This window comes from Tachyglossus aculeatus, chromosome 2 (genome assembly GCF_015852505.1).
Source record: "Tachyglossus aculeatus isolate mTacAcu1 chromosome 2, mTacAcu1.pri, whole genome shotgun sequence".
Taxonomy (NCBI): domain Eukaryota; kingdom Metazoa; phylum Chordata; class Mammalia; order Monotremata; family Tachyglossidae; genus Tachyglossus; species Tachyglossus aculeatus.
The window spans coordinates 36,915,719-36,941,401 of record NC_052067.1 but is presented as its reverse complement, the minus strand read 5'-3'; the positions used below and the strand labels follow the sequence as shown (position 1 = coordinate 36,941,401).

The window sequence follows — 25,683 nt, the reverse complement described above, 5'->3', positions numbered from 1 at the left end:
GACCTAGTTGCCCCTCTCCCTGCCTCTTTATCCTTCCTGGCCTGTTGATCCACTTCCTTCTTTCTGCTTCTTGGGATGTAATCCACTCCTAGTAGAAAGGCCCAGGTGGGTGGGGGCCGGGAACCAGCCCAAGCTGGGAAAGCCATATCCTTCCCCCGAGCCTCCGCTGCCAGCTAATTCAAGGACCCAGAGGTGCCCCTCCGGGCCCCTCCCTGTGATTAACTCCAGTCCTTGGAGGCAACTGCTCACCGATTCATCATTCAGGGTGGCAGCGGGGAGAGGAGAGAGCTTATGCTCTCACCTCCCACGAGCCAGAATTCGTCTGACAGCCGATGCTGGTAGGCCCCTTAGATCATATACCGTGGGTGCACAACTTTGGACATTGGCCATTTCCAGGAATGTGAGTCTACTGTCCTCCTGTTTATTACGTGGCAATGCAAATCTGTGAGGAAAGGGCCAAAATCACATCCATAAAGCTGCCCTACTACAGTTTATGCCTTTACATTTTAACTGCTTAATCATTTAGATTTGTCACAAGATAAACGCAAAGCAGTATCCAACCTGGGCCCTCCACCCTCCACCCCCCGAGACAGGGTCTGCAGGCGCTGACCCTGGGGATTGAGAGTCCGCCACACTGCAGGAATTTAAAAAACCAAGAGGCAGTTTGGCAGAGCAGGTTTTTTAAAGGAACTCTCAAGGAGGGATCTGCCTTCAGCTCTCCTCCCTCTTCCTCGCCCCACCTTCCAGTAGCTCTCTAGACATTAGCTCAGTCCCTGTCCTGCTTCCCAGTTCTCTCCTGCCCAAGATCAGCAAGCTCCCCTCACAAGGTAATATAACCTGACATCTCTCTTCTTCCCCGCTCCCCTCCACAGGCTCCACCACCAAACCATGTAACTCATAGGTCCGTAGCCACCACAGCCTTCGCCAGACAACACTCACATAGACAACCAGGGGCTCCACTGAACTTGTAACCTGATGGATTTAGGACAGCCCCCCACTCCTGGACCCCAGAATTATGATGGGCAGATGGAGGTTGGGTGAAATTGACCATTTTTCATAAGAAAAATGTGGGGAAGGGCACCGTTCATTGTATCCAAGCTAGATGCAGACCTGGCGCGGAAACCGTATTTACGGGTCTGGCGCCAATCGTCATGACCACTCCTAAAATGGAACGAGTGAAAGGTTCAGTAATATCCCAGCCAGATTCCCCTCCAGGTCATCAGGCAAACTCCTTTGGGTCCTGCGACGAAAGGAAGGTTAAAACTGTGTCAGTATTAATACCGCTTTGGCTTAAATGGTGTCGAAAAACGGCAGGTGTGGTTTTTTTATGGTATTTACGTGTGCCGAGATGTATTCTAAAAGAGGAGCATTGTTTGTTTGATTTGATCCCTTTATTAAGTTACGAGCAAAGGCTAAAGTTCTGCAGTAATACTTGTTGGAAAAAGAGCCTCCAACCTCCTCCCCTCCCCAGTTTCATAACAGCGCAAATGGCAGCGATCTCATTTCCAGTCCAGCTGCAGGCCCAGCCCAGGGTTAGGCGTCCCTCCCACCCCCAGGGTCCCGGACGCCCCATCTGAGCGCTGCAGGTCAGGCCGTTCCCTCTCTGCCTTCCTTTGTTCCCCCTACCTCACTACTCCTTCCACCACTTCCTTTGGACTGAACACACAATTGTCTCTCTTGCTAAGTAATTGAAGTTTCAGTGGCCACTGCGCTCTGTCCTGCCTCACCCGCAGCCCCCGCCCAGAGTACCTGGGAGGTGACCGTACCCTCTGCGTCCCTCTAATAATAATTGTGGCATCCGTTAAGCGCTTACTGTATGCCGGGTACTGTCCTAAGTGCTGGGGTGGCTACAAGGTGATCAGGTTGGACATTCCAGAGGGAGGGCAGTGGCTGCTGAGGTTACATTTTCAGAAAGAAAAAAAGTTTTAGGCCAAAGGGAAGGGTCAAGGGGCAGACAGGAAAGGTACTGGGGAAGGAAAGCATTTAAAGTGTAATTTTTCCTTTCAGTGCTCAGCCCTCCCGTCAGGGCTGCTTCTGGAATGGATCTTAACTGCTCGTTCTGTGGAAAAGCATAGTCTGCGAGAAATACAACCTCGTTTTTGAGGCGTGTAAGTAATCCTGTTTGTAGGGTTGGGTGTGGCTGTAGTTCTTTTGTAGTAATTTTTAACAGAGCAGCGGAGGCCCCAGAAAAAAGTATTTTTTTGTGGGACTGAGTCCTGAGGGGCTGCTTAATTGATCCTTCATGTCTTTCTCTTCTTGTTCCCCTACCCTCTCAAAAAGATACTGCCATGCCTGAAAAGTTGATTTCTGTGTATTTAAAGTGCATTTTGCTACAGTAAAAACTTTGGATAGCACGGCAGCACACAGTCCTCTTGAACTGGGGGGGAAAAGGCTAATTCTCTTCCCTGTGGCACTCTGACATTTAAATGCTTACTCACCCGGATAATAATAATGGTGATATTTAAGTGCTTACTATGTGCCAAGCACTGTTCTAAGCACTGTGGGAGATACAAGGTAATCAGGTTGACCCACACGGGGCTCACAGTCAATCCCCATTTTACCGACGAGGTAACTGGCACAGAGAAGTGAGGTGACTTGCCCAAAGTCACACAGCTGACAAGTGGCAGAGCCGGGATTGGAACCTCCAACTCCCAAACCCGGGGATCTTTCCACTAAGCCAGGCTGCTTCTCTTCTCCATCAAACCTCTCGCCACCCTCCCAAACTCCGGGGCCAGATGCTGACACAAAAAGGCCAAGAGAAAAGGAGAGGAAAAGCTGACGGGAACAGAAGGATCCGGGTGGATGTGGGGGTGGCGGTGGGAGAGTGCCCAGCTGGGATGGGATGATACCTGTCCCCCTCTTGTCCCCGAGATTTGGAGTTGGTCTTGCCCTGTATGGAGCCTGGTCAAAAATGGACAAGGCGGGGCGCTTCCATTTGCCTGCTGAGTGTGGCAAGGGAAAAAAATGCCTTTTTTGAGAGGATTTTTTTCTTTTAAAGGATTTACTTATATTCCGTGTCTCTGTCCGGGGGCGGTTCCGGGCGATAGGGACCTAGCATCCCCCAGCCAGAACGAGGGTCTTTGCTCAGGGAGGTGACCCGGGGGCTCACCAGCTCGGCAGCGTGGGGATGGGTTTTCTGGAACTGCCGCTGTCCTTCTCTTGGGAGACCTTCGAGATGTCTTCTGGAGTCCTTCCTCCCTCCTCAAAGGCAGTGGCAGCCTAAGGCCGTCTTCTAATCTATCTATCGATACAGGGCTTAGTACAGTGTTCTGCACACAGTAAGCAGTCAATAAATATGGTTGATGATGATTTTCCTTCCCGCCCTTAGACCCTGCGTTGCCGGCGGCCCACGGCTTCGTCGGCGCTCCGGGAAGAAGCGTTGAGGAGGAGGCCTCCTCCCGGCCCGAGGGTCAGACCACCGTGGCCGTGTTCCTCCTTTTTGATCTGTTTCGGAGAAAAGTCACGAGAGCCACCAAAGGTATGCAGAGGGTGGACGAGGCCACGAGCAGTCCGATCACAGCCAAGGCAGGGCGGGGGTACTCTTTAGTCACCAGCTGTCCCTGGAAGCAAGAAGTGGTGGTGTTAGGGGAGCAGGGGCTAGTTTGCCCTCCCTCATCTCTAACCCCGGGCCTCAGGGCGGGGAACTTGGCCTCCACAACCCAGCTGCACTTCAGCCTCAGGCCCCTGTCCCGCCAGCTAAGGCCTCCTTCAGAGAAACAAGTGAACTTGGGCTGGATTTCCAGAAATGATTGCTGTTTTACAATGAACATTTTTCCTTCTCACTCTGAGGAGATTCTGAACTTCATTACAATCTTTTGCAATAGCAGTTAGCAGTCATTTAACTTTAGAGTGTGTGAAAAAGCTTTTTTTTCTTTTTTTTGTCCTGTCTCTGCCTGTTTCCAGTGCCTGTCACTCTTCTCTTGTGTGTCTTTCTGTGACTCTCCCTCCTGGTCTCTGTAAGTCTTACCTCAGTCTCCCTGGTGCTGTGGGTCTCTCACCATGTTTCTTTTGTCTCTCATCACTCTATTCATCTCTGTCTCTGTGGGTCTCCATCTCATCCCAGAGCTTTTTTTTTTTTAATGACATTTATTAAGCGCTTTCTACGTGCAAAGCACTGTTCTAAGCACTGGGAAGGTTACTAGGTGATCAGGTTGTCCCACAGTCTTAATCCCCATTTTACAGATGAGGGAACTGAGACACAGAGAAGTGAAATGACTTGCCCAAAGTTACACGGCTGACAATTGGCGGAGGTGGGATTTGAACCCATGACCTCGGATTCCAAATCCTGTACTCTTTCCACTGAACCACGCTGCTTCTCTATAATAATAATGTTGATATTTGTTAAGTGCTTACTATGTGCAAAGCACTGTTCTAAGCGCTGAGGAGGTTACAAGGTGATCAGGTTGTCCCACGGGGGGCTCACAGTCTTAATCCCCATTTTACAGATGAGGGAACTGACGCCCAGAGAAGTGAAGTGACTTGCCCAAAGTTACACAGCTGACAATTGGCAGAGCTGGGATTTGAACCTGTGACCTCTGACTCCAAAGCCCGGGCTCTTTCCACTGAGCCACGCTGCTTCTCTTGACACACAGTAAGCACTTAGCAAATGTCATTAAAAAAATCGTCCCCCATGGGGTGCAAAACAGGGATCCTGTGAAATCCCTCTCTGGAGAATTTCATTCTGCGTTCACCAGGGCTAAATCGCAGTGCTGTGTTTGCCATATTGCACAGGGTGGGATTGATTTTTTCAGAGTAAAACCCGGACAGGCTGTACCAACCGTGATTTGCGTGGCGTCGTGGTGGTTGGCTGTGAAGAGGCACTGAACCTACCTGGGTGGCGTCCCAAGCCTGATACCGCAGGGTTCCAGTGAGGATGTAGTCCACCAGGTAGAAGATGAACAGGCTGACGATCAGCACGGGGCTGACAAATGCCCACATAGTTTTCCAGTACCAGCTTGGCTTCCGTCCGGTCATCATTTTAAGATCGTTTGCGAACCTGTGAGCGAAGAAAAGAGAAAAACAAACCTCATTATAGGCATCTTCCTGCATTTTGTGTTACAGGGCGGGTGCTGACTAGAGCCGCCTAGGAACCTTCTTCCAGAAACAAAACGTTGGCCGCTGGGCTGTGGGGGGGCGAGGGGCTTGCGGTGGACTGTCTGTGTCAGGGCCACCCCAGTTGAGGCTGATTAGTCAGGTCCTGTTGTCTGCTTTCCTTGGTATCTCCTTCAGAGTGGAGAGCTGGGCAGGAGAGGAATTAGCACATGTAGGCCCTGTTCTGATTTAGTAGAAGAGAGGAGTTTGGGGATTACTGCCTGTCGTTTTGGACGAGTGAATGTTGGAAAGGAATTGGGCCCGTTTTAGGCAAGTGCTGTGTTTCTGTGCTCTTTCAGTCAGAGGAAAGGAGGGTCCGGGTGATATGGCTGGATCTCCCCAACAGCCCTTCCGCAGACTGGCCCTCTTTCTGCGGCTGCTTTTGGGGTCTAATTCAGTTTCAGCACTGTACCCCACCCTGCCATTTACCTCCTACTCCATCCCTCGCCCCAGTGGGCAGGGTTGTTCTTCTCTCCCTAAGTCCCCAATCCTCCTGCATCTGGCCCCATGCCCGCACTCACCCAACCGCCACGTCAGCGGGAGAGCAAGTGCTGAAGAGGGGACAGCAGGCCCAACCGTCCGCCCGAAAGAGCCACCTCCTGCCCCTGGATCCATTGTCTCCCTGCGGTGAGCAAGCCCAGGCCTTCCTGCCTGTTCGGCAGCACAGCTACCGTTCTCGGAGAATGGCCCGTTCGCTGGCAAGCTGAAACAAGCACTTGTGGATTGCTGTCATACTTTCCCAAATGCTGGTGCGCTGACTGCTCCATTAAATACCATTAATACTGCCGTTACCTCTACTTACGCCTGGGCTTTTATCTTCTGGGGGCTCACACAACCGCATGCCTCGTACCACCGCTTCCACCGTGATTAGTACAATCAGAGAAGGGGCTCTAGATCGATCTCTTACCTCCTTAGCCCATAAATGTAACAAACGGCAATAGTTTCCACCAGGACAATGAGCAGTAAGGACAGGGTGGCTGCGTAGTCATTGAATATGTCAAACCAGTAGTTTCCGGATTCCAAGGTGAACACCAAGCCGATGATGCAGTTAAGGAAACACACCAGACCTGGAGGGGCGGGCACAGCAGCCAGTTAAACGTCACACTCGGTCACCTCTCTGCCCTGAAAATAGTCACCGGGGCCCGTCCTTCGCCTGCGGTGAGTCTGGGCTGCTGCCCCTCTTCCTTCACCAGTCCACTAACCTGAGATGGCCTCCCTGGGCAGGCGGGTGGAAATGAACCTGCTGTCCGTCAGAGGCGTGAGGATGGCGGCGGTGTTCCCCAGCATGCTCCCGATCCCCAGCATCAGCAGCATGACGAAGTACAGCACCGACCACAGCTGGGACACCTCCATGTTTTTAATGGCTTCGCTATAGACAATAAACGCCAGTCCGGTCCCTTGGACAGCCTGCCCACAGTGAAAAGGCAGCGTATCAGCTAGGAAACACGGGGCCATCCTTCCTTCCTGACCAAACGGCCCGCAGGGGCTGGGACTTGCCTCCCTAAAAGTCCCCTGGCTTTGCCTAGATAGGAGGAAACTTTTAGACCGTGAGCCCACCGTTGGGTAGGGACCGTCTCTACATGTTGCCAACTTGTACTTCCCAAGCGCTTAGTCCAGTGCTCTGCACACAGTAAGCGCTCAATAAATACCATTGATGATGAAACAAGCCGCTGCAGTGTGGCCTCGTAGCTAGCGCACCGAAGGACCTCGGTTCTAATCCTACCTCTGCCACTCGCCTGCTCTGGAACCTTGGGCAAGTCTCCTAACTTCTCCGTGCCTCGTTCCCTCCTATGTAAAATGAGGATTAAGGCTGTGAGTCCAACCTGATTAACTTGTAGCTATCCCAGCGCTTGGAACAGCGCCTGGCACCTACAAAGCACTTAAATGCCGTTAAAAAAAAAAAGCTGGTCTAACCTGTGGGCCCCATTTAACTCTGGAAAGCTGTGTGGGCAGGAGTTCTGAACCAAGTAATTACTACCCCTCCGAGGCCAAGTGAAGCAGTGTGGCTCAGTGGAAAGAGCACAGGGTTGGGAGTCAGTGGTCATGGGTTCGAATAATAATAATAATAACGATGGCATTTATTAAGCGCTTACTATGTGCAAAGCACTGTTCTCAGCGCTTGGGGGGATACAAGGTAATCAGGCTGTCCCACGGGGGGGCTCACAATCTCAATCCCCATTTTACAGATGAGGTAACGGAGGCCCAGAGAAGTTAAGTGACTTGCCCAAAGTCACACAGCTGGTAAGTGGCAGAGGCAGGATTTGAACCCATGACCTCTGACCCCCAAGCCCGGGCTCTTTCTACTGAGCCACGCTGCTTCTCTAATCCCAGCTCCACCACATAATAATAAGAATAATAATAATGATGGCATTTGTTAAGCGCTTACCATGTGCAAAGCACTGTTCTAAGTACTGGGGAGAATACAAGGTGATCAGGTTGTCCCACGTGGGGCTTACAATCTTAATCCCCATATTACGGATGAGGTAAAATGGGAATTAAGATTGTGAGCCCCAAATGGGACAACCTGATCACCTTGTATCCTCCCCAGGGCTTAGAAGAGTGCTTTGCACATGGTAAGTGCTTAACAAATTCATTCATTCATTCAATCGTATTTATTGAGCACTTACTGTGTGCAGAGCACTGTACTAAGCGCTTGGGAAGTACAAGTCAGCAACATATAGAGACGGTCCCTATCCAAAAACGGGCTCACAGTCTAGAAGGGGGAGACAGACAACAAAACGTGTCGACAGGTGTCAAAAACATCAGAATAAACAGAATTAGAGCTATATGCACATCATTAAGAAAATAGAGTAGTAAATATGTACAAGTAAAATAAATAGAGTGATACATCTGTACAAACATGCCATCATTATTATTATTATGTGGCAGAGCTGGGATTAGAGAAGCAGGTAACAGGCGCAGAGAAGTTAAGTGACTTGCCCACAGCTGACAAGTGGCGGAGCCGGGATTTGAACCCATGACCTCTGACTCCAAAAACCGGGCTCTTTCCACCGAGCCACGCTGTGTGACCTGTAAATATGTGCTTCCTACCCTGCTGCCATGCAGCGACGGCAGAGCCGTTCGTGGACATCTGGAGTCTGGATTGGGCAGGGGTACTCGTTGGCCCAGCTGCCGGGTTCCAACCATCCACTTGCCCCCGCGGGACTCGATGATGCAGGCTCAGCTGGCTGCCCAAGTGGGGAAAAATGTGGCCGCTCGCATTTGCCTCGTAAAGAAACAAGGATTCTCTGACATTTGTTCACGTCCTTTCCCAAACTGGAGCTAGACTCCTCTGGTCTGCGGGAGCCTGCTGCTGAGCAGGCCCAGGCGGCTAGTTCCCTCCTAGAAACAGGCAGAGGAGAACGGATGCTCTCTCCCGGCCCATATTACTGGTTCAGTAATATGGAAGCATAGGAAGCACTTAACAAATACCAATATTACTATTATAGCACTTATCTCTCTAAACCTTTCACTTCTTTTTGCCTCAGTTACCTTCTCTGTAAAGTGGAGATTAAGACTGTGACCCTCACGTGAGACACGGACTGTGTCCAACCTGATTATTTTGTTTCTGCCCCGGTTTTTAGTACAGTGCCTGACACACAGTAAGTGATTAACCAGCTCACTGTGGGCAGGGAAAATGTCTACCGTCAACCTGGTTTTCCTCAGAAAACGTCACACCAACTGATCCCAGTAATACAGTCTGTTTCAGAGTTCAAAAACTCATTCAACTTCCTCTCCACTCTCTTAGAACTGTCAAAGGGGGTCAGGTTTCTGGCTTCCGTGGCCAGGGCGTCCCTTACCGTGGCCAGCTCCGCTTCCAAACTGCAGTTTTTCATTTGCGGGAGCACCTCAGCGTATTCATCCGGGTAGGTAGCCGCTAGGTAATCCCTCATCTGCTCGAGGTTGCCGGCCGTCAGGGATCCGTCCTCCAGGTCGAAAACGTTGGTCAGCAGCAGGATCACCCTGTAGGGTCCACGTTCACATCGTTAGCTCCCCCGGACATGAACTCTAATGTCCTACGGTGTTTGACAAACAGTGTAAAAGCTAGATGGGCTTCTGAGGCTGCCCTTCCCACCCCTAACCCCCTCTCTCCACCCAGATAGTGTTTGGGGCCTGTTTCTCTGGTGGGATTCAGAGTTGAGACGATCCCAGCTATGATAGCGCTGGATCGTGTCTCCCCAGGACACAACTCTGGACAACAAAGACGGGGAGAAAAGACCACCCTCCGGGCTAATTCATGTTTTTTTGAAAACGAGCGTATCTATGTATGGATCTGTGTGTGTTCTGCACAATAATAGTAGTAAAAAAAAAAACCCCACAAGCCAAACTGATCTTACAGCTGTGATATTTTTTCATTCAAGGGAAAAGGCGGGGGAAATGTCACGCTTTACCCATTTGGCTCCAGACAAGCCAAGATGAGTCCTGGCCCGGGGGTAGCTGGAAGGACCCGCAGCTTGGAAGCCTGGGTCCCCCAGGAGCGGCAGAGATTGGGGACCCAGCTGGCCCTGGGCCCCACTCGTGGGAAACATCCTTGGACTGCAGCCGTGGCAAAGAAGTCACACATCACCGCCCACCCTGGCCAGAAAATACAGCAGCCGGGAGACCCGGAGAATAACAAGCCTCCTCCCCTCCATTCAAAAAACCTAGCCCTGGGTCCAGAGTGGCCTGTAGAGTGCAAGCGCAGGAAGTAGCTGGAAGGAAACTTGCGCAGCTGAAAGTGATCTTACAACCAAACTCACAAGAACCACACTGTAATGTTTAACAGAGGGGACTGCTGCATCCTGGACTTTCACTTAATGCAAAACTTCCTCCTGGCACACCCAGCTCCTGGAAATACCACCAGCAGGGGTAAAGCTGCCCTTCCTCTGCCCATCCGCCAAGCTAGCTCTCTTCCTCCCTTCAAGGCCCTACTGAGAGCTCACCTCCTCCAGGAGGCCTTCCTTCCTCTCCCCCTCGTCCCCCTCTCCATCCCCCCATCTTACCTCCTTCCCTTCTCCACAGCTCCTGTATATATGTTTGTACATATTTATTACTCTATTTCACTTGTACATATCTATTCTATTTATTTTATTTTGTTAGTATGTTTGGTTTTGTCTCCCCCTTTTAGACTGTGAGCCCACTGTTGGGTAGGGACTGTATATGTTGCCAATTTGTACTTCCCAAGCACTCAGTACAGTGCTCTGCACACAGTAAGCGCTCAATAAATACGATTGATGATGATAAAGCTGGAAAGCAGAATGCCAGGAGCAGGGCATGACAGGGATAGAGAAACCCGGGCAGCCCATTACAGGACCTCAGGCAGGGATCAATCCTGTGTGTGTGTGTAGCCTTTCAGCCCACATTTCCCCCTTCCTCAAGAACCTCCAGTTGTTGCCCATCCACTGCCACATCCAACAGAAACTCCTCACCATTGGCTTTAAAGCAGTCAATCACTTCACCCCCTCCTATCTTACTATGTACATTTCCTACTACAATCTAGCATGTTCACTTTGCTCTTCTGACATCAACCACCCTACTCAGTGTACCTCAGTTTTTGTCTGTCTCACCAATGACCCCTTGACCGAGTCCCGCCTCTGACCTGAACTCCCTCCCTCTTCATCCCTAACGATCATTCTCCCCACCTTCAAAGCCCTGTTAAAATCTGTTAAAATCTGTTAAAATCACATCTCCAAGAGGCCTTCCCGGAGTCCCCATTTTCCCTACTTCTCCCTGCTGTCACCTTTGCGCTTGGATTTGTACCCTTTATTCACTCAGCCCTCAGCCCCACAGCACTTGTGTAAATAATTCATAATTGTAATATCTGTCTCCCCATCTAGACTATCAACTCTGTTATATTGTACTCTTCCAAACACCGTACAGTGCTCTGCATTCATTCAATCGTATTTATTGAGCGCTTACTGTGTACTAAGCACTTGGGAAGTACAAGTTGGCAACATATAGAGACGGTCCCTACCCAACAGTGGGCTCACAGTCTAGAAGTCTGCACCGTCTGCACACAGTAAGCATTCAATAAATGACTGATTTTTTTGTGTGTGCGTGTGGGAGACGCACGCACGCACAAGCAGGGCTTGACAGGAGCCGAGAAATCGGAGAAGCCTATTTCAGGATCTCAGGCAGGGATTAAGAGTATGAGTGTATAATAAATGATTTATTTAATGTCTGTCTCCACCTCTAAACTGTAAGCTCATTGTGGGTAGGGAAGGTGTTATACTAGAACAGTGCTTTGCACATCGTAAGCGCTTAACAAATGCCATTATCATCATCATCAATTGAATGAATACAAATACATATAAATATAAATACAATTGAATGAATAAATGAATGCAGAGCACTGTACAGTGTCTGGAAGAGTACAGTATAACTCTGTTATACGGTACTTCCCAAGTGCTTAGTACAGTGCTTTCCGCACACATCAAGTGCTCAATAAATACCAAAGATGATGACGGGTGTGGTGAAGACTGTGAGTTGTCATCATCCCCTCATCTCTACGATAAAACAGTCCATAACAGTCTTTATGCATGAGGAGCCATTTTGAGCTGTTGGAAGCAAACATTGACCTGATTAATTTGTACGTGCCCCAGTGCTTAGAACAGTACTCGACAAATAGTAAGCACTCAAGTACCATTATTATTATTCGATACTATTTTTTCCATCGAGCTATCTGAAATTGAAACACTAATATTGACAGACCGTCACAGAACATAATCAGCTAAACAAATGAAGAATACTAATATTCTGATTATACAAGTGTGATAGGCTCAGTGGAACTGAAAAGGAGACCTTGGGAGATGTTCTCTATTTTCTGCAATTGGTCCCATAAAGTACTTTAAAAGTACAATCACTCTCAAATTAAAAACAAAGGGGAACTGAGTTCCAGCCTCAAGTCTCCCAGCCTGGCTGCTAACTTTAAGCTCTATTTCCCAGATCCCTGGATTCCTATAAATTGCCCCTGAAGATGATGATGAAAGGAAGGTTTTTCCCCCTCTCTACACTGAAATGCATGTGGCCTGAAAAGGCCTTTCCCAAATAGTTTGCTCAAAAATGGTCCCAGGACTCACTTTCCCTTTGGTGGGGAGTAGGAGGGAAGGGAAGGGATAGAGGGGAAGGAGGGAAAGATTTCCGAGCCCACAGTATTGAACACAGCTTGCAGATGATTGCCTTAAACCCAGAACAAACTCAGGTAATGGGAGGAATGTGCCTACAACAGCTCTCCTCCGTTGTAATATTAAATGTGTCCTTTTGCTATAGCGTTACTGACTTCTAAAGCCGGTATTTCAGTACTCTTACTTCGCTCTAAGACTACATAGTTTGCCTTGGCCTAAAGTTTCTTTTTTCTCTCTGGAAAAACTTTGACTTGCTTTAATTGTTGCCAAATTGTACTTTCCAAGCGCTTGGTGCAGTGCTCTGCACACAGTAAGCGCTCAATAAATACCGTTGAATGAATGAATGAATGAACTGAATGAGGCTAGCTTCATAGGGCAATCAGGCGGGGGTTCGGGGGAGCAAGAGAGAGACTGATAATAATAACTGCCCTTGATAAGTCCTTATTAAGTGCCAGGCCACCTCCTCAGGAGGTCCTCCCTGCTTAGTCATCAGTCACTCCTCTCCTTTTCAGTCAGGCCATTCCCTCTGCCACCCCAGCACTCCGATTATGCGCTTATCTATTTATTCATTTTCGATTTATCCATGGGTTGATCACGTAAATTTACTCACGCTATTTGCCTTTGTGTGTGTGTGCAAGCTCCGGATGGTGTTTGTTAAGCACTTACTATGTGCCAAGCACTGCTCTAAGCACTGGGGTAGATCAGTAATTTTCTCTGGGAGTGGAAGGCAGTTATGAATTTACTTCAGGGGCAAGATTGGGAATTGAGAATAGACATTCCCCTCTGTCTTTCCAAGGGGTAGTGCATCTGTACCACTCATGAAGAATCAAGTGAATTCTTAGCTTTATCATTAAAAGAATAGATCAACAATACATCAATATTCTCCTGTGTTGAGAGGTGAAACAGATCAGCTCTTAGGGATTGCATGGTGAAACATTTCATAAATATGCAACCAACAATCAATCAGTGTCATCTCCTACGAGAGGCCTTCCCTAACTAAGCCTTCTTTTTTCCGGACACCCTCACCCTCTATGTCTTCTGCGCACCTATGTAGTCTGATAACTATGTTGCCAACTTGTACTTCCCAAGCTCTTAGTACAGTGCTCTGCACACAGTAAGCGCTCAAAAAATATGATTGAATGAATGAATGAATACAAGGTCATCAGGTTGCCCCCCGTGGGGCTCACTGTCTTTTAGTCCCCGTTTTACAGTTGAGGGAGCTGAGGCTCCCCGCTTTTAGACTGTGAGCCCACTGTTGGGTAGGGGCTGTCTCTATATGTTGCCAATTTGTACTTCCCAAGCGCTTAGTACAGTGCTCTGCACATAGTAAGCGCTCAATAAATACGATTGTTGATGCTGATGAGGCACAAAGAAGTGACTTACCCAAGGTCACACTTACCAAATCCCACTTCAACTACTACATCAGCCTCCTCCCTGACATCCCTAACCTCCAGCCTCTCCCCGCTCCAGTCCTTACTTCACCCTGCTGCCCAGATTATTTTTTTCCCCTCAAACATCATTCTGTGCATGCCTCCCCACCTCTCAAAATCCTCCAGTGATTCCCTAGCCATCTTCGCAACAACTTCCCTTCATTTTGAAAGCAATCAGCTCTCCCCAACTCCTAGAAGTCAGGCATTTATGTACATATCTGTAGCTTTATTTATCCCTTTGCTTTTTCCCAGTCCCAGCCCCAAACCACTTATGTACATAGAGAAGCAGCGTGGCTCAGTGGAAAGAGTCCGGGCTTTGGAGTCAGAGGTCATGGGTTCAAATCCCAGCTCTGCCAATAGTCAGCTGTGTGATTTTGGGCAAGTCACTTCACTTCTCTGGGCCTCAGTTCCCTCATCTGTAAAATGGGGATCAAGACTGTGAGCCCCACACGGGACAACCTGGTCACCTTGTAACCTCCCCGGCGCTTAGAACAGTGCTTTGCACATAGTAAGCGCTTAACAAATACCAACATTATTATTATTATTATTATAGAGAAGCAGTGTGGTTCAGTGGAAAGAGTACAGGCTTGGGAGTCAAAGGTCATGGGTTCAAATCCCGGCTCCGCCAATTGTCAGCTGTGTGACATTGGGCAAGTCACTTCACTTCTCGGTGCCTCAGTTCCCTCATCTGTAAAATGGGGATGAAGACTGTGAGCCCCCCCGTGGGACAACCTGATCACCTTGTAACCTCCCCAGTGCTTAGAACAGTGCTTTGCACATAGTAAGCGCTTAAATACCAACATTATTATTATTATTATTATAGAGAAGCAGCGTGGTACAGTGGAAAGAATACAGGCTTTGGAGTCCAAGGTCATGGGTTCAAATCCCAGCTCTGCCAACAGTCAACTGTGTGACTTTAGGCAAGTCACTTCACTGTGCCTCAGTTCCCTCATCTATAAAATGGGGATGAAGACTGTGAGCCCCACGTGGGACAACCTGGTCACTTTGTAACCTCCCCAGCGCTTAGAACAGTGCTTTGCACATACCGCTTAACACATAACCAACATTACTGTTATTATTATTATTATTATTATTATAGAGAAGCAGCATGGTCCAGTGGAAAGAGTACAGGCTTTGGAATCCGAGGTCATGGGTTCAAATCCCAGCTCCGCCAACTGTCAGCTGTGTGACTTTGGGCAAGTCACTTAACTTATCTGTGCCTCAGTTCCCTCATCTGTAAAATGGGGATGAAGACCATGAACCCCACTTGGGACAACCTGGTCACCTCGTAACCCCCCCAGCGCTTAGAACAGTGCTTTGCACATAGTAAGCGCTTAATAAACGCCATTATTAAATCTGTAATTTTATTGATTTGTATTGATATCTGTCTCCCCTACTCTAGACTGTGAGCTTGTTTTAGGCAGGGAATGCCACTGCTTATTGTTGTATTGTACTTTCCCAAGCACTTAGTACAGTGCTCTGCACACAGTAAGCGCTCAATAATTATGATGAAATGAATGAATAGTAGTAATGATAGTATTTATTAAGGGCTTCCTGTGTGCAAAGCACTGTATTACATGTGGGGAGAGAATACACCGTTGGGCATTAGACATGATGGTGGTGATGATGATGATGATGGCATTTATTAAGCGCTTACTATGTGCAAAGCACCTACCCTCACTTCTTACCCCCTATATACCAGGCAGCACACTCCACTCCTCTACCATGAACCTATTGGCTTTATCTTGTTCTTATTTCTCTTGCCATCAACCCTCTCACCTACCTGGAATTCCCCCACAATGCTCTCCCCATCTTCAAAGCCACTTCCGAAACACCATTATAATTACCACTACTTCTACTATGAAAGTGATCTCTCCTTCAGGAAGCCTTCCCTGACTAGTCTCTTAGCTCCCCCATCCTATTTTCCATTCAGTCATTTATTCAGTCGCATTTATTGGGCGCTTACTGTGTGCAGGGCACTGTGCTAAGTGCTTGGAAAATACAATACGGCAAATAAAGAGAGACAATCCCTGCCCAAAACGGGCTGGCAGCCTTTACTGTACCACCTATGTATTGGAGCCCATATTCCCTATACATTTAGGTAATAATAATAATGATGGTATTTGTTAAGCGCTTACTATGTGCAAAGCACTGTTCTAAGCGCTGGGGAGGTTACAAGGTGATCACAGTTTTAATCCCCATTTTACAGATGAGGTAACTGAGGCACAGAGAAGTGACTTGCCCAAAGTCACTCATCCGGTACCCCACCTCCACAGCATTTTTAGACTCATCTTTATACTCGGTTACTTCCCCTAGCTGTATTTTGACGTCTGCTTTCCCTGCTAAATTAGAAGACCCTGAGGCAGGGATCACGTCAATCAATTCTATTTTATTGTACTCGCAGGCGCTTAGGCTAGTACTCTCTATAAGTGCTCAATAAATTCCACTGGAATGACTTTAGAGGTGACTCCGGGGGCTTCCCGGGAATGTTGGGGAGACCGGAGAAGCCCACCTTCCCAGGAGGCTGTGACATCAAGAGCTCTCCAGAACACTTTCAGCCTCCCCGCAACTCTGAGGTCGAGACACCATCTGCTGCCTGTCCAAAACACTCAGAATCGTAAGTGCTTAGCACAGTGCTCTGCACACAGTAAGCGCTCAATAAATACGACAATGAATAAATGAATCTCTCAGGTGATGCAATGGACTGCTATCTCCTCCTCTATTGGCCGTCTTGCGGCTAACAGAATTACAGTGGTTTAATCAGCAACCCTTTCTTAAGGAGTTTTATTGAGCCCGAACTGTGTACAGAGAACTGTACTAAGTGCTTGGGAGCATGCAATCAGTTGCTAGACATGACCCTCTAGACTGTAAGCTCATTGTGGGCAGGGAAGGGGTCTACCAACTCTTTTTTCCCGTACTTGCCCAAAACACTTGGCTGGCGGGGAGAGTGGGGCCCCAGAAAAGTTGGTCTTGGACCTGTGCAGATGGCGATCCGGGCCTAGAGCTCTTTCAGCTGGTGGGGAGGATGTACTTGAAGTATGTCCCGGAAAGAACAAGGCCTGGAAGGGGAAAGGGAGCAAAGAAAGCTTTCTCTGTGTGAAGGGGAGGAGAGAAATGCTGAGAACTGAGTGGGCAGGAGTTAAAAAAGAAAAATTCCAGGGGAGAAAGGAAAAAAGTCAAGAAATGACACCTCCAAAGAGCGAAACCACAGTCTCGGTGCATCAGGAGACCGCAAATGAATGATGGAATCACTTGGCTCAGCGGAAAGAGCCTGGGCTTTGGAGTCAGAGGTCATGGGTTCAAACTCCAGCTCTGCCAACTGTCAGCTGTGTGACTTTGGGCAAGTCACTTGACTTCTCTGTGCTTCAGTTCACTCATCTGTAAAATGGGGATGAAGTCTGTGAGCCCCCCGTGGGACAACCTGATCACCTTGTATCCTCCCCAGCGCTTAGAACAGTGCTCTGCACATAGTAAGCGCTTAATAAATGACATTATTATTATTATACTCCTCCCTGGAAGAGAGGAATCAGGGTAAAATCTCTCCTCAGTTCCACACAGTCACCCAACACGTACACCCTCACCCCGTCACGGCGCAGAAACAGCAGATAACAGCCAGAGCGCGTCTCCGTCCGATCTTACCGGTTGATGCAGCTCTCGTAGTTGTGGGTCGCCTTAAAGCCGTAGATGGAGAAAGTCACGACGCTGGCAAAGATGGAGGTGGTGCTGTTAATCAAGGACACGATGATGGCGTGTTTCTGGCAGTCGGTGTTGGGTTCGTTGTAGCTGGCGAAAGCGATCAGGCTGCCGAACCCCAGGCCCAGGGAGAAGAAGATTTGAGTCGCTGCATCGATCCAGGCCTTGGGGTTTGCCAGTTGCTCTATCTGGGAAAGCCAAAGGCAGAGACTGTAAGCTCCTTGACGGCCAGGATCATGCCTGTTTACTCTACTGGACTCACCCAAGGACCTAGTCCACTGCTCTGGCACAGCAAGCGCTCAGTAAAGACCACTGATGACTTGGGGGACTGAATTCCCCCCAAGAACACCAGCAGTGGAATTTCCTGGAGGCAGATGGGCTCATTCTCCAGTGATGCTCATCATCATCATCATCATCATCAATCGTATTTATTGAGCGCTTACTATGTGCAGAGCACTGTACTAAGCGCTTGGGAAGTACAAATTGGCAACATATAGAGACAGTCCCTACCCAACAGTGGGCTCACAGTCTAAAAGGGGGAGACAGAGAACAAAACCAAACATACTAACAAAATACAATAAATAGGATAGATATGTACAAGTAAAATAGAGTAATAAATATGTACAACCATATATACATATATACAGGTGCTGTGGGGAAGGGAAGGAGGTAAGATGGGGGGGATGGAGAGGGGGACGAGGGGGAGAGGAAGGAAGGGGCTCAGTCTGGGAAGGCCTCCTGGAGGAGGTGAGCTCTCAGCAGGGCCTTGAAGGGAGGAAGAGAGCCAGCTTGGCGGATGGGCAGAGGGAGGGCATTCCGGGCCCGGGGGATGATGTGGGCCGGGGGTTGATGGCGGGACAGGTGAGAACGAGGTACGGTGAGGAGATTAGCGGCGGAGGAGCGGAGGGTGCGGGCTGGGCTGCAGAAGGAGAGAAGGGAGGTGAGGTAGAAGGGAGGTGAGGTAGGAGGGGGCGAGGTGATGGACAGCCTTGAAGCCCAGGGTGAGGAGTTTCTGCCTGATGCGCAGATTGATTGGTTGATTGATTGATTGATTGATGCTGCAAGATGCTTGGGGATCGACCGCCCCAGTTCAGCCCATCGGAGCCCATTTTCTCATTATACCCTGGGGTGCCATTTTGCAGTGAGATACTACTACTACTACTACTAATAATAATTCATTCAATCGTATTTATTGAGCGCTTACTGTGTGCAGAGCACTGTACTAAGCGCTTGGGAAGTACAAGTTGGCAACATATAGAGACAGTCCCTACCCAACAGCGGGCTCACAGTCTAGAAGACTGTGACTGTGATCAGAGCCATTTAGGGATAAAGTCTTCTAATTACATCTACAGAACTCGGCAGGAAAGCGCTTACTATGTGCAAATCAGATTGTCCCATGGGGGGCTCACAGTCTTAATCCCCATTTTACAGATGAAGTAACTGAGGCACAGAGAAGTCAAGTGACTTGCTCAAAGTCACACAGCTGACAAGTGGTGGAGCCGGGATTTGAACCCCTGACCTCTGACTCCAAAGCCCGGGCTCTTTCCACTGAGCCCCGCTGCTTCCCAAAGAGAGATGGCTCTTTGACCCTCGGTTTCCAGCTCTTCCCACTCTCCTCTGCAAAGCTTTCGGCATCGCTTGGATCACGGGAGTCGGGGGTTTGGGAGGTCCCGAGTGGTCTCCCCCTCACCCCAGTGAGGTATGTATGTATATATATGTATATATGTTTGTACATATTTATTACTCTATTCATTTTTTGTTCTCTGTCTCCCCCTTTTAGACTGTGAGCCCACTGTTGGGTAGGGACCGTCTCTATATGTTGCCAATTTGTACTTCCCAAGCGCTTAGTACAGTGCTCTGCACATAGTAAGCGCTCAATAAATACGATTGATGATGATGATGATGGTGCAGCGCCGCCGTCGAACAGCTTTGTCCTACCTTTGGGGTGAACATGTACTGCAGCCCGTTCGAAGCCCCGTGGAGCGTCAGCCCTCGGATTAAGTATATGATGAGGACACAGTATGGCAAGGAGGCAGTAAAATAGACCACCTACGAAGATGGGAAAAAAAAAATCGGAAGATAATCTTCAGTGGACGCGACCAAAGCCCCCCATCCCTGTTATTTCCCCAAGTCAGTGACGATGAGAAAAACAATCGACCTGCCTGAACTGTGGAAAAGAGAATTCGGTCGCCTCTAGGAAACTAGAGGTTTAGCGTAGTCTAATAACTAATAATAATTATGGTATTTTTTTAAGTGTTTACAGTGTGCCAGGCACTGTACTAAGCACTGGGGTGGATAGTTGCAAATCGGGTTGGGCACCGTCCCTGTCCCACGGGGGCTCACAGTCTCGATCTCCATTTTACAGATGAGGTAACCGATCTAGAGAATAGGACTGGGATTCGGGCATACTAGCTCTGCCACTTGCTTGCTGGGCGACATTGGACAAGTCACTTAACTTTTCTGTGCCTCAGTTTCCTCACCGCCTGTAAAATGAAGATAAAATACCTGTCCTCTCTCCCTTGCAGACAGAGATCTGCAGGGGACAAGGATTATTTTGTATCTAGCCCAAGGTTTAACAAATTGCTCAGTGCATAGTAAGTGCTTGATACCATAATTAAAATAATATTCATACGTGGCTTAGTGGAAAGAGCCCGGGCTTGGGTGTCACAGATCATGGGTTCTAATCCCGGCTCCGCCACTTGTCTGCTGTGTGACCTTGGGCATGCCACTTCTCTGTGCCTCAGTTACCTCATCTGTAAAATGAGAATTAACACTGTGAGCTCCACATGGGACAACCTGATTACCTTGTATCTACCCCAGCGCTTTGAACAGTGCTCGGCACATAGTAAGTGTTTAACACTTCCCCCTTCTAGACTGTGAGCCCGCTGTTGGGTAGGGACCGTCTCTTTATGTTGCCAACTTGTACTTCCCAAGCGCTTAGTACCGTGCTCTGCACACAGTAAGCGCTCAATAAATACGATTGAATGAATGAATGAATGAACAAATACCATAATTAATTCATTAATGTTAAAGAATTAACAGGAGTCTCCCTGCTCCTCGCAATACCTCAGAAGGTTGGCAGGAGACAGGACCTACTCATCCTTAGTTTACTCCTGAGGCAAAGGAGGCCTAGAGAAGTTAAGTATCTACATATTCATTATTTATATTAACGTCTGTCTCCCCCTCTAGACGGCAAGCTCCTCAGAGAAGCATCGTGGCTCAGTGGAAAGAGCCCGGGCTTTGGAGTCAGGGGTCATGGGTTCAAATCCCGGCTCCTCCAATTGTCAGCTGTGTGACTTTGGGCAAGTCACTTCACTTCTCTGGACCTCAGTTCCCTCATCTGTAAAGTGGAGATGAAGACTGTGAGCCCCTCGTGGGACAACCTGATCACCTTGTAACCTCCCCAGCGCTTAGAACAATGCTTTGCACATAGTAAGCACTTAATAAATGCCATCATTATTATTATTATTATTATGACAGGGAACATGACCACCAACTCTTGTACTCTCCAAGCACTTAGTACAGTGTTCCGCACACAGTAAGCACTCAATAAATGCCACTGATTGATTGATTGCCTGGCATGCCAGGTGAGAAGGTAGGAATAGAATCCGGCTTTCTTATCGCTGGGCTCAGCCTTTTATTCATCGGTAACAGCCGGACCCTTTTTTGAGCTCCTATTGGGTGCTGAGAGTTAGTTTAGGTGCGAGGGAGTCATACATCAGAGGTAAAGGGACAGTTCCTGCCTTCGAGAACATTACAATCGAATGGGGGAGACGAGTGGGCCAACAAATGTACAGGTGAAAGAACAAGTGCCTAAGATAAAAACCAAAGTAGCAAGGGGGCTGAAGGGGTCCATGACAGGAAGGTGGGGTCAGCCAGCCAGGGAATGCCTACCCGGGTTCCTCTGCGCTCTTTAAAGAGGTTCTCAGGGAGGAGGTCCAAGGGCATCCAGTTTTCAGCTGGACCACTTGCAAGACTTGGCTCTCCATATTGGGCACAAACCTTTGGTCACCCCTGAAACCAATCGGAAGCAGGGACTGTTGTTCCCTGACTGATTTGCCTCACAGTCTCGATCTCCCTTTTACAGATGAGGTAACTGGTCTAGAGAACAGGACTGGGATAATAATAATAATAATGATGGCATTTATTAAGCGCTTACTATGTGCAAAGCACTGTTCTAAGCGCTGGGGAGATTACAAGGAGATCAGGTTGTCCCACGGGGGGGCTCACAGTTTTAATCCCCATTTTTACAGATGAGGTAACTGAGGCCCAGAGAAGTCAAGTGACTTGCCCAAAGTCACACAGCTGACAACTGGTGGAGCCGGGATTCGAACCCATGACCTGTGACTCCAAAGCCCGGGCCCTTTCCACTGAGCCACGCTGCTTCCCCATTCAGGCATACTAGCTTGCAGGGCGACACTGGACACGTCACTTAACTTTTCTGTGACTCAGTTTCCTCACCGTCTGTAAGATGAAGATAAAATACCTGTTCTCTCTCCCTCGCTGACTGAGAGACCCGCAGGGGACAAGGATTATTTTGCCTCACCTTGCCCGTCGACTCTGTCCCTCTCAGAATGCACAGATACACCACCAGCCAAGCCAGGATCAGGCACAGGGCCTGCTCCCACTGGATGCCCCCATTCTCTTGGATGGAGGGGGAGATGTTGAGGGTTTTCCGGTACCAGAAGTACTGAGTTGAGGAGGCAGTCTCGCATTCTTCGTCATAGCCCGTGTGGTTACGATTCAGGGGGCAGACGGACCACGGCAAGGGATCCTTTGGGACCAAACAACATTATGCAGAGTGTCAGCGGAGGGCTGAGAGTCCAATTTATGGGCTGGGGTCGAGGGAAGGAAAGTTCTGAAGAAACAGGCCTTTGGTCCACATGGGGAATTTAAAAGGAAGTAGGAAACTGAAGAAAGGCCTTCTGAACAGGGCAAAGGGGAACATCGTGAGGGAAGACAGTGGAGACTCAGTTCTAGGTGGAGGAAAGGAGAGGGTTGTGAAGCAACAGAGGACAGCCACGATGAAGCAGAGAGAAGTGGGGAGGAAGGGAGCCAAGGGCAGCCACCACCACCACAAACTTGGAGCAGAAAAACACCCCAGAGGACCTCGTTTTACCTGTAAGCAAGGATTTAGATTTCGGGACCATCCTTCCAACCAGCGGTCTTGAGAAACTCTTGCCCAAAGTGACAGGTCAGTGCTGCCCAAAGACTCAACTGCCATTCCAAAAATTTCCAATCATCTAAATGTCCCTTAGCCAAGGTCATCTTCCTGGCAGGGAACTTGGCACTAGTCAGGTGGACACCGGTGAACTTGGGCAGCCTGTCACTCTGGAAGAAAGGCATGCCTGTTCCCACTTCCTCAGCTTCACTGATTTCCCCACAGTCAGCAGGTACGTATGCATGCTCGGGGAGATAGCAGTCACAGGAGTCACGAGCCCTCTTGAGAGAGTTGGGAGACGAGAGGGGAAAGAGGGGAGAGAGTAAGAGGAAGGGAGAGATGGAGGGAGTGGGGGAAGGAGAGGAGAAAGGGAAAGAGGAAGGGGAAAAAGTGAGAGTGAAAGAAGGAGAGGAGGGGGAGAGGGAAGAGAGAAGGGAGGGAACAGAAAGAAAGGAAGGAGAGATGGAGAGGGAAAGAGCAGGAGAGAAAGAACGAGAGAGTGAGGCAGGTCTTACAGACATTTCCATTCATTCATTCAATTGTATTTATTGAGCGCTCACTGTGTGCAGAGCTCTGTAGTAAGCACTTGGGAAGTACAAGTTGGCAACATATAGAGACGGTCTCAACCCAACAACGGGCTCACAGTCTAGAAGGGGGAGACAGACAACAAAACATGTAGACAGGTGTCAGAATCATCAGAATAAATAGAATTATAGCTATATGCTGCAGATCTTTCTCAGAGGGAAAGGCAAGGGGAGCCTCTCAAGTTCTCAGGAAGGAGAAGTTACTTACAGGTCCAACAGAAAGAAATTGTTTGCTCAGAGAGGACTTTTCCCTCTGCTCGCAGACTGACACTGGGCTAAGAGGCCTTAACTCTGCATCAGTTCTCCTCAGAAAAGCTTCCCCTGTATTTCTTGGAGTTAGAAGGTGCATCCATCATATTCTCCATTCTCAAATAGCCCTAATGAATCACCCAATGAGCAGGGCTGGGGGAAGGGACCCGTTAGGACCCGTGGGCCGAACGATCGAGCAAAAAAGACCAGAATTCTGCTGGGGAGTGGAAGCCAGAAAACCAACCAAATATAGACCCTTCAGACAAAGGTCCCAAGAAAGTAAACATCATTCCAGTCATGGCCTCTAAAATATTGCCCAAAGTCCTGAAGTTTCCAGGCCACACGGAAGATGGTCAGACCAGTGGCAGAAATCTCAAACTTCGCAACTCTCAGAGTTACCACAAACCACTGTCCACATCTCAAGCTAGAGCTGGTGTTTTTGCTTACCTGGAAAGAGTGGAATAGGTACCAAAAGGCCCAGGCATTTATTACATTGTAGTACATAGAAAGGAAAAATGAGACCACCACACTGGCAATGCCTGCAAAGAACCAGAGAGGAGGGAACAGTCAATGAAACAACATCACTTCCTCCTCAACCCAATACCTAGCATCATCCCCCCCATTTCCCTGGGGCAGCACCAATCGGTAAGTCAGTAAAGGGATTAATAGGCACGATATGTGCTGAGCATCCACTTAAAACTAGGTAAAATGCAAGATAAACAAATTAAAGAAAGGGTAGTTCTTAGAGGGAGAAGTTCCCGGGCCCTCACTGTTCCAGGCAACAATTCACACCACTACTAGGTCCTGTTTCGGCATTCAGGAAAAGTGTTCTCCAAGCCCCAGTAAGGGCAAATCATCATCTTGGAGAAGGGCAGGACTCAGGGACTGAGTTTTTATTGTTTACGCCAGAAGCCACCATAGTGGGAACTGCATAAATGTGCATTTATATGAATATGCCCATCCAATGCTTGTTCCTTTTGTTGGTCTGGCCTAGAAAAGGGGCAGCGCACCGTGGGAAATTTGGCTTTTGCTGCCTTAGCTTTTCGTTGCCTGGCCTATATGGTCAGTGCAGACTCTCGATCTCTTCTGGAAAGGTCAAAACTGCAGTGGTAGAAATAGTGGTAGATTTCCAACAGGTCCTACTGACCCTGGCCTAGGGTTGCAAATCTTGGTGGGGAGACGACAGGGATAGGAAAGGGAAGGAAGGGAAGGTAATTTTTCAGGAAAAAAAAATACTTTTATAGGAATAATACAAGGAACCTGTACATGTATTCTTCAGTTGTAATGTGCAATCTAAGAAAGACTTGTGGTGGGATTCCTCAATAGGGCCACAGTAGCCAGAGAGTTAAATCGCTGCTGAAGCAGCCCTCTCCTGTGGGTGGGTAAAACAGCACTGTTTTATGCCCAAAGAAAAAGGTGGAGTAGCTCTCCGAAACAAAGTGATTTAAAGAAAAAAAGCGAGAAAAAGATGTGGGATGGAAACATCAATTCTTTTGGTGAAAGAGCGGCAGTCTCTTGTGTCAAGGAAACACATTTAAAAAATAAAAACTATTGAAGGACTATTTTAAATGTTATAATGAATGAATAAGGGGGCAGAAATGGGCTTAATGGGTATGTGGGTGATTCTTCCACCTCTGAGCAGAGGTGGTCTGCGAGGGGATGGGACGTTACCAAAACACTGGGCAGAGAGGGTGGGAGAGAATAGGGATCAAGTGAAAGGGAACGTTCATGGATCTTTTCTGTCGGTCCAACTCAGAGGTTGCAGCCTTTCTCCTCTCCTTGAATGCTTGACCTAGATTGTAAATCAGCCCACCCTTGGGTTAACGGTCATTAATGATAATTGAAGTAATTTCGTTTTCAGGCCAAGATGCTGTGCCAAATGCCTGTTTCCAATGTCATGGAGATCCATTCAAGGTTAGAAAGGGAGAGGAGTGTTTGCTGTACTGTCAAATCCATATTGTTGCCCTTTCCCTGAACGTCCCTTTATCAGTTGAGTATAGATCAGACAGATCTTCCTATGGACTTTGGTCACTGGGGTGAAAATCATCCCAGTTCTAGAGAGGAGGAAGTAACTTGGAGGAACAGAGGAGGGATTGAGAGCAACCTTGGGCCAGCCTGCGGTGGCTTCTTTGGGAGGACTCAGCTGGGACAGTGGCAGATTAAAAAGCTTTCAGCATGAGACGGGGAGGCAGCCTGGCGCTTGGATGCCCAGTGCCGATTCCTCAGCCCAACCGAGTTGTATCCACAGCTCCATCTCCCCAAGACGTTGTCCCTCTACCTCTGGGCCAGCCTACCCCTGCTGTAGGCAACCAACCCCACAACTTTCCCCGGGACGGCCAGGTGGCAGAGGTTCCTCCCAAGGTGGAGGAACC

General features: G+C 48.7%; 1 protein-coding gene across 1 annotated transcript in view; it reads right to left on the bottom strand.

Annotated features, from left to right (window-relative positions):
- Nucleotides 1–3,331: 3,331 nt before the first annotated feature.
- The window catches only part of SLC6A20 (solute carrier family 6 member 20), a 33,020-nt gene continuing 10,668 nt past the window's right edge, over nt 3,332–25,683 (bottom strand). The window contains exons 3-11 of the mRNA XM_038742257.1: nt 23,759–23,850; nt 21,864–22,091; nt 19,256–19,366; nt 17,264–17,505; nt 8,892–9,054; nt 6,294–6,498; nt 5,999–6,158; nt 4,831–4,996; nt 3,332–3,560 (exon numbers count right to left, since the gene is read on the bottom strand). Coding sequence (XP_038598185.1) covers nt 3,411–3,560; nt 4,831–4,996; nt 5,999–6,158; nt 6,294–6,498; nt 8,892–9,054; nt 17,264–17,505; nt 19,256–19,366; nt 21,864–22,091; nt 23,759–23,850 — 1,517 coding nt within the window. The 3' untranslated portion in view covers nt 3,332–3,410. The remainder of the gene's footprint in view (nt 3,561–4,830; nt 4,997–5,998; nt 6,159–6,293; nt 6,499–8,891; nt 9,055–17,263; nt 17,506–19,255; nt 19,367–21,863; nt 22,092–23,758; nt 23,851–25,683) is intronic.